The 16,324-nt window shown below is 41.5% G+C and overlaps 1 protein-coding gene across 2 annotated transcripts in view; it reads left to right on the top strand.

Annotated features, from left to right (window-relative positions):
* Positions 1-390: 390 nt before the first annotated feature.
* ANOS1 (anosmin 1) overlaps positions 391-16,324 on the top strand; it is a 140,500-nt gene continuing 124,566 nt past the window's right edge. For both annotated transcript variants that reach the window (XM_064500789.1, XM_026117062.2), the window contains exon 1: positions 391-792. In XM_064500789.1, the coding sequence (XP_064356859.1) occupies positions 595-792 (198 nt within the window). In that variant the 5' untranslated portion in view covers positions 391-594. The remainder of the gene's footprint in view (positions 793-16,324) is intronic.

The raw sequence follows: 16,324 nt of genomic DNA on the forward strand, positions 1-16,324 counted from the left end.
TGCGAGCGGAGCGGAGGGCAGCGCGACGGGCCGCTCAGGGCTTCGCACGGCGCGACCGTTGGGCGCCGGAGCCCTCCGCTAACGGTCGGTGCCAGCGGCGCGGGGCTGCCTGTCCCCGGCGCCCAGGTGGGCGCCAGCCGAGCCGAACCGAGCGCCCTGCATGGCCACTCCGACCGTGTGTGTGTGTGCGTGTGTGTGGAGGCGTAGGGTGGCAGCTCAGCAGGCGCTGCCCCACAGGTGGGGGCGAGCGCTGCCGAGCCGACCCGCCGGCGACGCGACCTGCCTGCGGCGGCACAGCCCGCCCGCCCCGTCCCGTCACTCCGGCGCGGCGCAGCCAATGGCGCAGCCGCCTGTCAGCCGCGGCCCTCCCCTGCCGCGAGCGGGGGAGGGGTGTGGGCCGGGGAGGGGAGGTCGGAGGGGCGGGCGGGGGCGAGCGGAGTTGGGCGATTGAACTTTTCTTGTTTAGTTTCCGCGGCGCGGAGGCTCCTGCACCCAGTGCAGCCCGGCACCGCCCGGCGAACGGGACCCTGCCGCCGCCTCCCGCTCTCCTCCGCACCCGCCGGCCCGGCCGCCCGCTGCCTGCCCCGCGGTGCGATGGTGCGCGGGGCGCCCGGCGCGTCCCTGACCCTGCTGCTCTGGGTAACGGCCGCCTGCGGCAGCCCCGCCGGGCCGGCGGCTGGCGCGGCCGCCGCTGCCCGCAGGCAGGAGGAGGCTTTCTCGGCGGCCAGATGCTCCTCCAGGTGCCTGAGCCTGCAGATCACTCGCATCTCCGCCTTCTTCAAGCATTTCCAGGTAGGGGCATGGCGCCGCCGAGGGACGTCCCGTCGCCGTCACCCTGCGCGGCGGGCGGGCGGGCGCCGCTGGGCCCCGGCACGGCGGGCGGAGGCAGATGCGGCCGCCTGGCTCGTCCCCGCTCTGCGGCAGGGCGCGGGGCTCGCCCGCAGGCTGCCGCCGCGCCCGGTGACACGCTCGCCCCGGCACGGGGAGACCGGGGGCGGCACGGCGCTGCCCACAGGTGCTCTCGGCGGTGGCGGGGCGATGCCGCGGCGGGAGCCCGGCGAGGGGCTCCGCGGCGATGCGAGGGCTGCCCGTCCCGCCGCTCCCGCAGGCGCGTCGGGAGCTTGGCGTCGCGAAGCCGCTTGCAAAGTTTGAGTTTTATTAATTTTTTTTTCTAAGACTGATGCTCAGGAACGTGTACTGCTTAGCCGCGGTCTCCTGGGAGGTGAGGGCGGGGGCAAGGCATGATTTCTGAAACAGAGGGACACGCTTGTGCCTGACGAGATGGTAAAATGGGGATGGAGTTGGGGGAATAAGATAAAATGGACCGCGCGGAGAGAGAGGGAGCCGTGAAAGCTGCTGAAGCAGCGCGGGAGGTGGTGTGACAGCAGGGATGTGCGCCCCTCGTTTCCCACCTCCAGTTATGCACCTTTCCCTGCTCTCCTCCCCAACTGTTCTGCTTTGTGCAAGTATTCAGCCGACCCGACCCGAAGAAACGATGGAAACCCTTCTGGACTGCCTGCGCTGCCTCCCTCCCAGCCCCTTTTAGGAAGGGAACCGGGAGGAAACGGAGCCACCTCCACCTTTCGGGATAGCGCGTCTCTGCAACGTGAAGGGGACTAAGCGGGGACGCGCTTCTTGCTTCCCTTGTGCCTTCTTGTGAATTATAAACCAAAACTACTCGCATAAATGTTTGCGCAAAGCAGCTCTGAGGGCTAAGGTGTTGGCATGCAGAGAGACATTGAAGGATAACCCGATTTAGAAAAAAAAAAACGGAAAGAAAAGCCGAACGTGCCCTGTTTCAGCGGGACTTGCTCGGTGCCTGTGTCTGCGCTAGGCGGGCCGGGCGCGCACCTCGAGGCGGCGCGGAGGAGGCGCTGGTCCGCCTGCCTGCGCGACGCCAGGACCTGCGGCAACTCCCCGCGCCGCGCCCGCGGCGGCTTAGCCGGCAGCTCCGCTGCGTCTGGGGCAGCGCAGCGCTTCCTGTGAATGTGGTCTCCGCTTCGCGGGATGCCTCGAAAGGAGGGGACTCATTAAAGCAGTTCATTATCTTGAAGAGGGATTAGTATTGTTTTTTATTGCGTTGTCAGGCGATTGTAACCGACTTGTTTTACAGTTTCAGTGGCTAAAGAGGCAGTTTAGATCAAGCCAATTCCTAGTGAAAGGTTTTTTTTGTGTCGTCTTGGCATGATTTCTTTTCCGACGTAAAACTGCGGACAGAATGCACTGCCAAACAATAGTGATTACATTTTAATTAGCCAGGGATGAAATAAACTGCAAATTACTCAGTTAGGAGTCAATAACTGTGGGTTTTTTTGTTTGTTTGTTTTTTTTGTAATCAGTTGCAAATCTTCGGGTTTTAACCCCAACCTGCTAAAGCACAAGGTAATTTATCTAAATTACGAGGGATTAAAGTCCTGGTAGACATGAAACAACTGCAACGTTTGGAAGATAAAGTAGTCTGGCTTATAAAAGTTAAGCTTTCCATTGTCTTTTAATGAGGGAAGGGAGGGAGCTTTTAGAGTACAGTGAGCAGTGGATGCTCTCAGAGACTGATAATACACAGTGCACTGTAGGTCACGCAGGTCTGCTCTGTATTATTCCATGATGGTAAAGAATGTTTCCTTCCTCCCCTTTTCTTCTTCCTCTTTTTATCCCCTCCCCCCATTTTGGTCTCAACTGGTAGCAATTTCTGGAGTTCTTTTCATTGCAGAGATGCCCAATTATCTTGTAATCTGATTCAGCCTTTGAAGTGAACCAAACACTAGCTCGTCCCAACGGGAGCAGGAAGGAACTCCAGTGTCTCCCAGTTAGAACAGGACTTGAAAGAAGAGTGACCCACTCGCTTCACCAGCCTTGCTTTAGATACTGCCTTAGTGGTGGGGATGAGGACGACAGCAGCTTGATGCTGCGTGGAAGGTGACTCTCCCACATTTCGGAGAAATAGTTCACAGTACCAAAAAGACATCAGTAACAGACTTTTACAGGGAATGGGGTATCAAGTAGTATGAACAGGAAAACAGGTGTAGGTCTATAACTACAGGCTCCCTTATTTGAATGCCAGCTGGTAATTTTTCAAATTCCCAAAATGTTTACAGGAGATTTTCATTCTTTTTCTTACAAAGAGAATTTTCAGTCATTTTTATTTACTATCCTTATTTCTGGCAGGGCCAAGAGAGATGTTCTGTTTTATTTATTTATTTTTATGTTACTTCTCCGAAGCAGTTCTAAACCCGGTTTTAAAGGTACATTCTCACTAGGAAATTATTTTAACCAATGCACAGGTCAGAGACTTTACTTTTTTTTTTTAGTACTGTAGGCTATTGATGTGGGCTAGAAGAAGAATTAATCAGCTAAATCAAAAGTCTATGATCTTCAGAATGCCTGCTGAGCAAGCACAGATGCCTGTTATTTGCCATAAAATTCCCATGGCCAGGAGTTTTTCTATTTTAACAGCGTTGGGCAGTTCTAGGTAGAGGTCACACCAAAGGACATTACGGATCCATATGGGAAATATCACACCACGTGGTCCTTATAGCCCAATAAAATATATATTTTTATATCTATATATGACCTGTCTATAGACTGAGAAGTTCCATACCAAACATGCTGGCACAAAGTGCTTTCAAAACAAAACAAAACATAAACTGTAAGCAGAATGGGTCATCGTTGTTTCTTCTTTTGTATTGTTAATTATAGTCCTCATCCACATTAGAGAAAGATGTTCAGTCTCTGAATGAAGGGGCTCCGACATCTGTCTTGTGCAGCACTGGGCTTCAGGTTATTTTTGGCTTTTGGGGAATGATAACATTTTTATCTGACCTGTAGAGCTTGGGCTGCTGGACAGCAGAGAATGGACAATTCATTGTCCTGTGAGGAGAAAGAGTAGGGAAAAGAGAATGAGGCACTCTAGCCTAATGTTTAGGATACTCATTTATTTTTTTTGTGTGGAGAGTATTGAGATGTGGGTTTTAGCCTCTGCTGCAGTGACTGTTGTATAAAAGGTATGAGGGAGTAATTGGAGCATTCACTAGAACCTGTCCTTGCTCCTAGGTGACTGCATTAACAGGTAAAGTAGGGTACCTACTTCTGTGCTTTGTTTCTGGCAAAATTGATTATCATTGTTGTCTACAAATCACCTGAACAGGGGAAGAAGACCAGAGTGTTCTTGGAGCAAGTAAGAGCATGGCAGTCAAGTGGCCTGTCTGTGGTGGAAAAGACACAGATTTGAACCTGACTGTCCTGTATTGTAAGTGTTCTACCCACTGGGCTGCTGTCTAAAAGAGCATGTCTGTGTGTAAGTGAGAAAGCCAAAAGCTGTGCTTGTAAGAAAGGAGGGGTGATTCCTCCTCTGTTTTAGAAAGAAGGGAAGGGCTAAAGTGCCTGACTCTATGAGAAGCCTCAAGGCTATGGATCCTGTGTGGAAGAAGGCATGCTGTTTTAGGAACTGAGGTTGTAAAGAACAGTGCTGGCACTGAATACATCCATTCCCTCAGTATTTTCAAATGAGTAGAGTTAAGGCAGTTCCTTTCTCAGCTTTTTGGCTGATATACAGGAAGAAGTCAGGCTGTTGGATTCTACTTTGATGCATCCAAAGTTTCTGTGTGAATCTAGCTTTATAGTAACTACTACTAGGTAAAAAGCTCAACTGATTAAGATCACAGTTATTGCACATGTTTTTGCATCCATGAAAAGACTATGAAAAGACTGAATATATGGAAGAACCCTATATAGCTTTCTGGGTGACTGGAGAGGAGGTTTGAATACTCAGATTAGTTTGTCTAGAGCTTTTCTGTATAACCTATCTGGTTTAGTGGAGTGAGACTAAATTCCTTGCATTGTTGTCTGTGAATATGGAGGTTCGATTCTCTGTACTCTAATGGCCTTTCCCATCAGTGATATTAGCTGTGGATGAACTTATTCCACTTGGGGGAGTAGGCATAGGAGTGGCCTTTAGTGTTCATGTTTCAAGTTGAGTGAAAGCATGGTTTGGATTTTAACCTCTACTGCTAGCCACCTGAGCCATGTTCAGAAAAGAATATGATTGAAGATTTTCTGTGTGGATGATAAGAGTTTGGGGCAAGTATCATGTAAGCATATAGATTAAAACAACAGCATAAAAAACATTACTGAATGCATGTAGTGCTTACTTGGACCTGTGAACTCCTGGATCTTCTGTCTTAGTTGCCATGTGTTACAGACCTCTTAGGTGTCTTCCTGCTTAATATGTGAATCTCTACAAGTTGGCTTAGGTAGTGGAGATGTGCTTAATATGTGAATCTCTACAAGTTGGCTTAGGTAGTGGAGATGTACATCTTGTCTACTGGCCAGGCGGGAGGGTGGTGGAGCATGCCACAGGATGGCAGAAAGGCAGCAGCAATAGATTGTGTTATCAGTTACCAGACAGACCACCTGGCCATGTTTGCTGTTTGGAGGCACAGGAACAGAGAGAAGCCACAACCACATGCTCATGCTACAAACGCTTGTAATGGAGCTATAGTAGAGAAGGACATTTTCTCCTCCTATCCCCCCACCATGCTGTGCTTAAGGTACTACTATCCCTGTTTCACTAATGGAGAGAGTGATGAAGAAAATGCAGTTTAACTGTTATGTTACTCCTTCTGTTATACAAAAAATTGAAAAGAACAGGCAGGTTGAACTTGCAGGTTCTATCCCAAAGAAATATGTTGTTGTATTCATGGTCATAATACATTTATCATTCAAGGAGAAAAGGAGGGATGATCTTGAATAGAACAGAGAATAGGAGTAATTACATTTTATAGATATAATCAGGGCCAAACATCGGTACTCAATTTTAAATTTGGCCTCAATATTATAAGTTTCTTAAATTACCTTATATGTATATGACCATTCTTGGTTGACAGTGCATTAAAAACAGAATGTTAATCCTAAATCCAATTAGATACTTTTTTTCCCTCTTATTTTCAGACCTTTGTACATCTCTCTCTGATTTTGTTATTTTTTTGTGTGTTTGTATAGTCTTCAATAGTAAATTGAATCTTAGCAAACCCTTTCTTTATTCTTGAGCGGAAAATCTAGGTACATTGGTATGTATACATGTAGTGTGAACCAGAATTGTGATTACTGCTCGAATAGGCTCATGAGACATTGCTTTGAGCTGATTAACACAGGTACTGACTAAAGATATACCAGCAACAGTGTGGATGAGCTCAGTCCTATAGAGGTTCTGTATTCCTACATGAGCTAAATTGTTTGAATGCTGGATGAGTTCCAGTCAAACCTTTTGATACAATGTAGACATTCCTGAAATGCTAAGCCAGTATTGTGATATATGAAGGTAAATTATGTAGAGATTTCACCTCATAACTGCGATTTAATATAAATCTCACAGTAGTGTATCTTACAAACAACGGGTCAGCTAATGCTAACTCAAGAATGTTTTTGTAAGGATGGAAAAAATGTTCTTTTAAGCTAATAGTTCTATACCTTGCCTAGTGTTTAGTAGCTGTAAGAAGGAGCCACAAGACCTTAAATGTTTGTTATGTTCAGTAAGTAATAACTGTATGATGGTAGAAGGTTGTTTTTTACTACCCTAAATGGACTGTTGCTTGTCTATGCAGCTAAAGTTTCTGAAAGAAAACAGACAATCTTTTAAATAAATAATAAAAAGTTCTCAAATTTTATACCTTCAAATACATAGTGCACAAGTGATTACCTCTAGATATCCAATACCAGATTTTACCTACAAGTCAGGCAGCTAGTTGTCTAAGTGCCAGCACATCTGCCTTCAGATTGCTTGTAACTAAAAAGTGATTGCACCTGTGAAAATCTGGAATTGATTCCAGATGGGGAAGCTGTAGGCCAGGCTAAAAGTGTATGGTATCTGTGTCTCTCTCTGCTCAGTTGTAGAGAAAAGGGAGATCATGAAGAAACCATTTATTTTAGCTCTCTTGAATAATTCCCAAGCCTTAAATTGTTTTTCATGAAATCTTTTGAAAAGATATGTAGTACTTTTGTAATGATATGTAGTAGATATGTAGTGCTTTATACCTGGCATGTTTCAGTTTCAATAGATAGGCTGTGCAGGCACCTAGTTTGCTTAGGTCTTTCAGGACATGTTCACGATCTTTTCTACACATTACTACATAGGAAATGTGTGCCATCTGCTTGCATTGCCATTTCAGTACTCCACTGTCTTCCAAAAATAGTCCTTGCGTTAAAAAATTCTGACTTTTATATGTTTCCTTGCAAACACACTGCCATTAACTTCTCTGCACAAATAAATTTGATCACTTGTGATTACTTTATGATTTTCTCTCTTTTCTTTAAATCCAAATCATTCTTCTGTTTTGATTGGTCATATGACATATGATCTGCATAATTATTTTGACATTTGGTGTGCTCTTATTATTGAGATCCACCATCATGAACACAACAGTTGCATAGATCTAAAGTGATCTTGTATAAAATCTTTGCAGATGAAAAGTTTATTTTGAATGATGATGGTTGCACCTCATGAAGACACCTGCATTATTCAAAATGCTGGAAATCCACATTGTGGACTTGAGCCACAATTAGTCTTTGCAGTTTTGTCCACATCTGTGGTATGAGCCTCACTGATTTCAGTGGGGGTTACGTTCCCTTTCTTATGACCAAACTCCAATCAGTGATGGCATCAGTGAAGGCTTCTGCAGTTGATGTGAGTACCTGGGTTACAGAGTCTGGTCATTGTTATCTAGCAGTTTTGATTCCTCAGATTTGGGACCTTAAGTTTGAATATTGCCATCTCAAATTTGAATGTTTGGTTGCATCTCAAGTGTCAGTTTTAAATACAAATCAAATGAATTATATGAAAAGATAAGAGAATGGTGAGTGAGTTTATTGGACAGTAAGAGCTGGCAAGATACTTCTGTCACGTACTGCTTCTGGATGCTTACATATTTGAAATAATTCTTTATATTACCTTGCTCTTTTTCATAAATTAAAATTGCTACTAATTTGATAAATGTGCCTGAGCCCAAGTGGAATAAAGCCAGTAAGAGTGTTGCCGTTGATGCTAATTTGTTTTGAAACAGACATTCTATGTATAGAATATATTGGCAAGGCATAGTTATAATATCACAGGTGTGTATGTTTGGGGGGCATTGTTTTTGAAAAGCATTATAAAACTTCAGAAATAGGAATACTGGAGTTCTAAAATGTAAATCCTTTTTCTGTTCCAACATGTATCCACTTACTACAGAGTATAAGGAAAGGTTATAAGCTAGGTAGTGTTCATGTTTAAATTGTTGTTCAAACATTGCCTGCATATGGATTGCCTCTGTGATTAACTGCTACTTGGAACTGTATTTAAATGTGTTTGGTTTAGTAAGTGTCCTATAAGGAAAAAGCCAATGTGTATCTAAGACAGCTTGAAAACAAACTAATTTCCCAGATGCTGAACATTTGTCATTTTTCAAAGGACAAATTTCCTAGGAGTGAGTGCTAAATTTGTGTGTGTCTACAAATGGAGATTATTATTCACAAGCTTGTCTACTTCTCCTCTGGCTATTCTATGTGAATTTTTGCTATTTGGATTTGAGTACATATCCAGTTTCTATAAACAGAAAAAGAAAGTACTGTTATTTAGTATCCATATTTTTAAAGGTTGAAAATGAGATTAATAACCAAGTATCAGGAATATGTTATATTGGAAGAAAGAAACATTCAGAATGATATTAAGTAGTCAGTGCCTAGCAAATGTAAACCTTGCACCAAAAGAGTGCTTGCCTAGGAGTTTACACCAAGAATCTTCATTTTTTGACCTTTCCCACAGCTGAGCTTTATAAGGCCTTATATTTCAAAAACCTTTGAAGTCCATGAAAAGCCTTCTGTTGATTTCAGCTGGATCAGGTCCTTGTATGAATGCTGGGGCCATGCAGCCTTTGTCAACAAAGAACAGTGCTGTGAATTGCTGTCCCAACTCTAGTAGTATCCCTTTTTCATTTTTTTAATGTCCAAGAGATCACAGGACAAGAATATGGAGAACTGGGGGTGTTGAAAGGTAAGTGCACCCTTTAAACTTTGAAAGTACAGTACTATTCCTTTCATCTCTGATTTAAAAGAATCACACTTTCATTTTCCTCCACCAAAATAGTCAACAAATATTTCCAGAAATAGGGAACAATCACAGCCCTAAGTTAGTAGCAAAATTTCCGTTTATTTCTGTGAACCAGATTTTCACCCATGTGTCTCTAGACTGTCAAAGAGGTATGACATCAAAATTATATAAAAATGTTTATCTATGGAAAACGTAATACAGGAAAAACACATGTTTTTCAGCAAAACAGTTGTGGCTTACTATACTTTTACTGGCAACTCGTTTTGCTATTTTTCTTAGTTTCTATGTTACACCATGTTCCTTTAAAACATAGATGACTTGACTCAAGCTGAAAAGGGGGTGACTTCCCCTGGTAGCAGCTGAGGTAACTGAAGGAGATGTGGCTCCAGAACTTGCAGGAGAAGCAAAGAAGAGGCTCAAAAGGGCAAAAGCTGGAGAAAGGGGATCTGTGGGATCTGCATCTCAAGCAGGCATACACTGGGGGAAGAGAGTGCTGGGAAGAGAAATTGTCTGGGAGTAGAGGGGACTGCAGAGTTTACTGTAACACAGTTAACTGAAAGGCTGGAAACAGGGAACAACCCTGCACAGACATAGTGAGCACAGGAAGAGTTGTTTGTAAATGACTTTTAATTCTGCATTGTCTTTGGCAGCTGCTTTGAGTTTTACCTGTGTTCTAGTAAAAAAATTAGTTTGAAAACCTTTTTGTCTTCACTGAGGAGTCCGGTTGTAGGAGAAACCTCCAGACAAATTCATGCAAAGATGTAGCTAATTTGTGATCCTTCCCTGTATATCAATGAAGGCAAATAAACATTAAGTTTGTTGTTCTATAGCAGGGATCCTCGAGTGTGCAGCCCACCCAGGTAACTTTGCTGAACTATGGCCTGCTTCTTTTCATCTTGTTTCCATTCATTTTTTTCCTAGAACTAAATTGGGAGCGTAAGGGTAGGTTGTGGGCTGTGTGTGTCCTGGTGGTGGCAACCTGCTCCACATTTCTGTCTTCCTAAGGACCTCAACTCCCCCTTCTCCCATTCATGGATGATGGGCTCATGAGAAAAAAGGGACAAGGAACAGGCTGCTTTGGCTTCCTGAACAACTCCTGCTCTCCAGACAATACAAGATTGCTCTCTGGAGAGTGTTCAACCAGAAATACATTCTGGAGATGGCAGCCTGCTCTCTTCAGGCCACACTGTGATTTACTTACGTGTATTTGGAATTAAATAGTAATCCCAATTCCTCAGTAAGAATTTTGCATCTTATGCATTTTCTCTGCATTTTCAGAAATGCTGGATTTACTGTATTGCACACATAAACTGAGTTTAGTCATGTGATGAGAAAAGGGCTGCAACATTATATTGCCATACACTAGAAAAAGCCAAGTGGCCGTCAAAATGTTGGGCACCAGTCTACTGTAAGGATTTTACCTTTCAAGGCACAAGTCTGACAAATTATTGCCTTTGTACTTTCTGAAGTGGTCACAACTCAGAGTGAAAATCTAGCCAGGGTAGTGAGGACTTTATGCTTCTGCTGCCTGTGAGGGTTGCAAACCAGCTGCCATGGATCCTATAGTAAGGTTCTTTCAGAACAAATCTCTTCTGTCCACATAGTCGAAACTTGAGGTTGATGGTAAAGACTGGATGAAAATAACGTGTTCACCTAGGCCTGCGCAACCATAATTCAATGCTCCTTCCCATTCTTGTAATTTATAAAAATAGTTCTGTTTGTCTTGTTTATAGATTACTCTTTGATGGGGGTATCTTCCTATTAACATATATTTAAAAAAAGAACACAAGTAACTGTACTTGACTCACATGAGCATGATTTCTCATCTCATATCATGATTTAGCTCTTAGATACAGGGCTATATGTCATTTGTAGTTAACTGATAATATTATAAACTGTTAATGATTTGTTTGTATTACTGGAACTTTGCAGTCAGGCCTCAGGGTTTTTTTGGGCCTAGACAATATAAACTTGTTTGTTAACCCGGCTTGCTATAAAACTTTGGATTTTATTGGACTTTAGCAGATGTATGGACAAATATGTGAGGCAGTAAATAGTTGAAAGCCAAGGAGGATGAAATAACAAAAATAGGATATCCTAATAGAGAGATAATTAGTCATATTTTTTCAGAATTTATGTTCCCACCTGGAAGCTAATTCAACAGGGCAGGTGTTTTTTTTTTTTGTTTGTTTGTTTTTTTTTCCAGTTAGATGATGGTTATAGCTCCTTTGAAAACAATGAAATCACATTACTGTGCAAATGGAGCTAAACAATAATGAATCGCACCATTATCTGCCTCCGTTTTTCTTTGTCACAAAGAGTATATAATGTGTTGACACTTGATTCATATCGAGCAGTTTTGGAAAGGGAACTGAATGTAGGAGAGCTAGAGGCTTTTTTCTGTTTTGAGATTTCTTTCTGTGCAGCTACTAACTCAGAGATCATGAATTAACCAAGCTTTGGTCAGTCTGGATCTGCAGTACTTGGAACATCTGGGGCTAGAGAAATTGACAGAAAGAGGCAAAAATCATCCGATTAATGAGGTGTATGTCTCTCTGTTCATATAGTACTTACTTGCAGCTATGGGACGTGTTTGTCATGATAAGTGAGGAATGTAGAGGATGTAGATTTTTTTTCTGCAGCTAGCAGCTTATTGTTGGATTTTATTTGACTTAAATTGAACAATGTGTGAAAGTATGCTTTTAATAAACTTCATGCATTTTTTTATCTAGTGGATCCTCATCGATCAAGTGGAATAGGAATTCATTGGATGTTGCATATGCTGCATATTAGCTGATCTTGTAAAAGGTTGTGTTTAGTCATGTAAATACACACACAAATTTTATCACTGGAGAGCACTGAAACTGCAATTTTAATGGTGATTAAATGCTTAACAACAAATAATAATTATTTCAAGCCTCCTTCCATGTTCAAAATCTTATTTTTCTCAAGTAGAAGAAAAGCAGGAATGTTGTCTAGACTTGAAAGTTAAACCAAACTTCAGCCATTTTGTAAATTGCAGAAAGGGATAAACATTTAGAGTTTTCTGAAGGATATACTGGCTGCCTTTGGTGTGGGATAGAAAGCATGACTTACAGATAGTTTTAAAGACTAAAAAGCTTTATACATTAATGTATTGTGAGTTCATAGTTTTTCTATAGCTGGAGGTCTTTCAGCCTGCTGACTGATGTTTATCAGTTTTTCCATTTATACAATTAATAGTTTAATATAGGATTTTTCTGGAGCTTTCAGTGCTGGCCTGAGTCTGATATCCATACAGCTGATGGTGATGTCTCCAGCGGTTTCAATGGAAATAAGCTTATGCCAGTTGCAAATGTACTAGAAATGTTTCAGAATTTATGGATTAAAACCTCAAAAATCTCAGTATGCTGTTCAAGGACAATTAACCTGAATTTGTTAAATATCATCTTAACATCATCCTTTACAAATCAGAGTGGTAATAAATTATACCATGCCATTAGGATAAAACAAAACTGAATTGCCTAGTTATTTGCCAGATGCAAAGCACCTTGACTACAAATTAAGGTATTTTTAGGAGAGAGTCCTTGAGATGGTCAGCAAAGGCAGAAGCAATTTTTAATGTAAACAGAGCTAACACTATCATTAAAGACGGTAATGAATTTTTTACAAAATGAAGTATTACCCAGTTCCTGATTGTTACTCTGTAAATCCAGGTGCCCTCAGGGATTCTAAAACATCCCTTTAAGAGGATAAGCCATGCCTGTTGATGAAGCTTAATAATAGGAGCAGATGTCAAATTTTCATGCCCCTGAGATGCTTACTCATACCTACTAGATCCATCTGGTCTGTATCGAGCCTCAGTCAAGTTGTTCTCATCCGTGACCATCCCACTGAGAAAGCAAACCGAGAACAGCTTCTGAGTCCAATGAAAAACAAACTTGAGTATTATCAACATATGTCTAGTACCACAACCCACTTCACTTCACTGTCTTTCTTAATTGCTTTACACAGGTGAAAAGACTGGTAAAATGGAAGGAGACAATATAATGGGGAGAGAATTCCTCGAGCATACTGCCAATATCTGGGACTTTTCAAGGATGGAACCACTAAAATATTTGTCAGCTTTGCAAGAAGAGGTGATTTAAGAAAGAGAAACAAAATTTTTAATATAAAAAAACTACTGCTAACTCAAGATGTTGACGACTGGTATTAACATCCGCTGTCCACACTTCATGAGCATATACATTATATTTTTTTCTTTTTAGTGCCCTTTAATATAGATCAAAGACATAAAAAGTAAAAAATCTAGGCTTGAAAGCTAATTCCCAGAATTCCATATACAATTGTTTACATTGACTAGAGGTTTTAAAATGCTGTGGTTTGGGCAGTGACTTAGGCTGAGCTTTGACAGCCTCTCATGTTACAAGCCTTTCAATACTTCAGGACAAATTACTCTGTCTTAATTTTTAAACTCGTTTACCTGATGCCAAAAATGTCTGAAACATGACGGACCTGTCAGGAAATGATTGCTCTGTATAGCTGCTATACCTCTGGTGACCAGACGTGTGTCAATGACAAATGCTTCGGTCCTGCCTTGAAGAGAGATTTATTTTCTATTTATGGTATGTCTTCATTAGCTAGTTGTCAGACTGTATTCTAGAAAGCTGGCACATGAAAGGCTTTTGTGTTTCTGGAAAGTTTTATCATAATAAGATGAGGAAACTTAGATCTTTCATTGAAAATTGTCACTGTAGAAGGATCCAGTAAATTCCTCTGTAGCTCAGACTGTATGAATAGTTCTAGTAGTTTATATCTTTCTGAAATAATACAATTTAGGTTGATTTTTCTCTCCCTCTCCTCTCTTCTTCCTTCCACAATCTAAAGTTGGTCCTGTTCCTTAAGCTGGATGGATAATGAAGGGTGATCCAGAAGGCTGGAGTGCAGCAGTTGTCGCATGTGGTACACATTTCATGTGGCATTCAGTTCTTATAATGCAGAAAAGGCTCCTAAGGGACCTGGAAGAAATGGATTGTGTCTGTTGTTCCCTGTATGAAAAGACTGGCTTTCCTACCAGGAGTATCTTGCCAGTGTTGCAGGGCAAAAGGATCCCAGCTAGGATCAGGTTAGCAGGCATGTTGCATTTCAAGTGGGAAGGGACACACTCACACTTCCCACCCGACTGCTTGCTCCTTTGCATGATGCCTGTTTTCCATCTGTTGTCAACACAATGCTGTTGCAGTCTTTGCTGTTCTGGGAGCTGCTGCAATTCCTTAAAATTGGATGGGGGTAAAAATGTGACCTGCAGATGAATATGAACAGTGTGCACAGGTCTGAGAGCAGGGGAGAGACAGAGCAAAACTGAATTGGAGCCAGGAAAAGAGGGTCACAACTTCCTCTTGATTACATGATACGATATGGAGGGGGATGTTCATTACCGGATGTGATAAATGGGATCTGTCTACTGTGCGATTGTCGTCCGCTAGTCTCTGTTATTGGCTTAATGGGGAAGTCCTGCTTTCTGCAAGATAGAGAGCTGTCTTGGAAAGGGACAGGCAAGGGCCAACTAGTTGGGGCAATGGAGAGATGACTCAAATATCAGGCATCAGTGCATCAACTTGCACTGCGTAATTTTTTTGGGGGGGGTAGTGCTTTATAGGTGAGGCAGTAAAGTCATGAGCTATTAAAACTCTACCCATTAACATCTTATCTCTCCCTTTGTGGAATGTCTACAATGATATATGGAAAGACTATAGCAATTAAAATATGTCCAGGAAATAGAAATTTTTCCTGAAATACAGGTAAAATATTGTTGTGGTGAAAGCTGTTTTTTGTGTGGCTGATGTATGTGTCTTTGAATTAGTGCTTCATATTTTTAGACTTTTAGTCTGTGTTACAATATTGTATTGTTTTTTGTTGAGACTGAAGTAGGCCGTGTTGTTTAAGAGTATGCAGTTCATTTTGGTTCAGACTCAGTTCTTCAATTCCTGAATGACCACAAATTTTTGCAAAATTTTCTAGGAAATCCTAGGCCAGGTGAAGTGTACTTCACTCACTGGGCTGTGGCTTCTATGGAAAAAGGAAAAAATGCAAACAGGCTGCTCAACAACTTACATATTTAGCAATTTTAAGGGCGTTAAGGAATGTGTTAACTTTTACACTTGTTACTTTTTAGCTAGACACTTCAATAATATTCTTGTAAAATAGGATTTTTCTATAGAAAACTATATTTATAAATATGTGGCCTGTGGAGTTACCAGTGTATAATTACAGCCAAATTTTAGATTGCTTAATTTGTTTGTATGTTTGTGCTGTTTCGAGATTATGCTTTCCTACATGCTTTTCCATTATCAAAGCAGCTTGGGATATTGAAGCCATATATGTATACTGGTAATGATATTTATTGAGTCTGTTGCCATTCACAGGTCCAAGAGGAGAAATTTTATAGCCTTATATCAAGAGCATTGGAATAGAATAGGGAATATTTATCACAAATATCTTCTATTGAGGAAAAACACTTTATGGAATTTATTTATTTTTATTTTAAAGGGAAATGAAAATATATGTATTCATCAGCTTGTGGTGGATATGGCTGCTACTGCTATTTAAAATATTTAGTATCTTGAAAACTAATAACACATCCCAAGGGAAAATAAATTCCTGAAATTTATTATGTTAATTTTATACTACTATTTTGGGAATAATTAGTGCTTTAAGTATAACAGTGTTACCATAAAATTAGGTGGTGCCTGATATTTCAATCATAATAACATGGATACTAAAATGTTAAGTTCTAAACTTACATTTTAGCACACATATGTTTTCCTTTTTGTAAAGGGACCTTTTGTTAAGGGCAGCTGTATTTGTGTTAGAGTGAAGTGCAGTATTGAATAATGTCCCTCTCATGTACACTAGCAAGAATACAAGAAAAAGCAGCAAAATATCATATGTCCAGTATGTAGTTCATTGTATTTAGCATAACTAATGAAATTTAGATCTAGAATTGAAGTATGACACCAGTAATGAAATTTAGATTTAGAATTGAAGTATGACACCAATAATTAATCAGGCTTTTCCACTGGCATCAAGTCTTGCTATCAGAAAAGATGCCATGGCAGCGCAAGCTGCATGGAGTACTACATGTTTGTATGATCTATAGTTAAACTCTTTGTAAGGAAGATTTTAGATAATCTAAAAACTTGTGTTTGTTACTCTTTTTTTGTATACTTAGTTCCTTAAGGACATGAGACACCGGAATCCTAAGCT

The sequence above is a fragment of the Dromaius novaehollandiae genome, chromosome 1, assembly GCF_036370855.1.
Source record: "Dromaius novaehollandiae isolate bDroNov1 chromosome 1, bDroNov1.hap1, whole genome shotgun sequence".
Taxonomy (NCBI): domain Eukaryota; kingdom Metazoa; phylum Chordata; class Aves; order Casuariiformes; family Dromaiidae; genus Dromaius; species Dromaius novaehollandiae.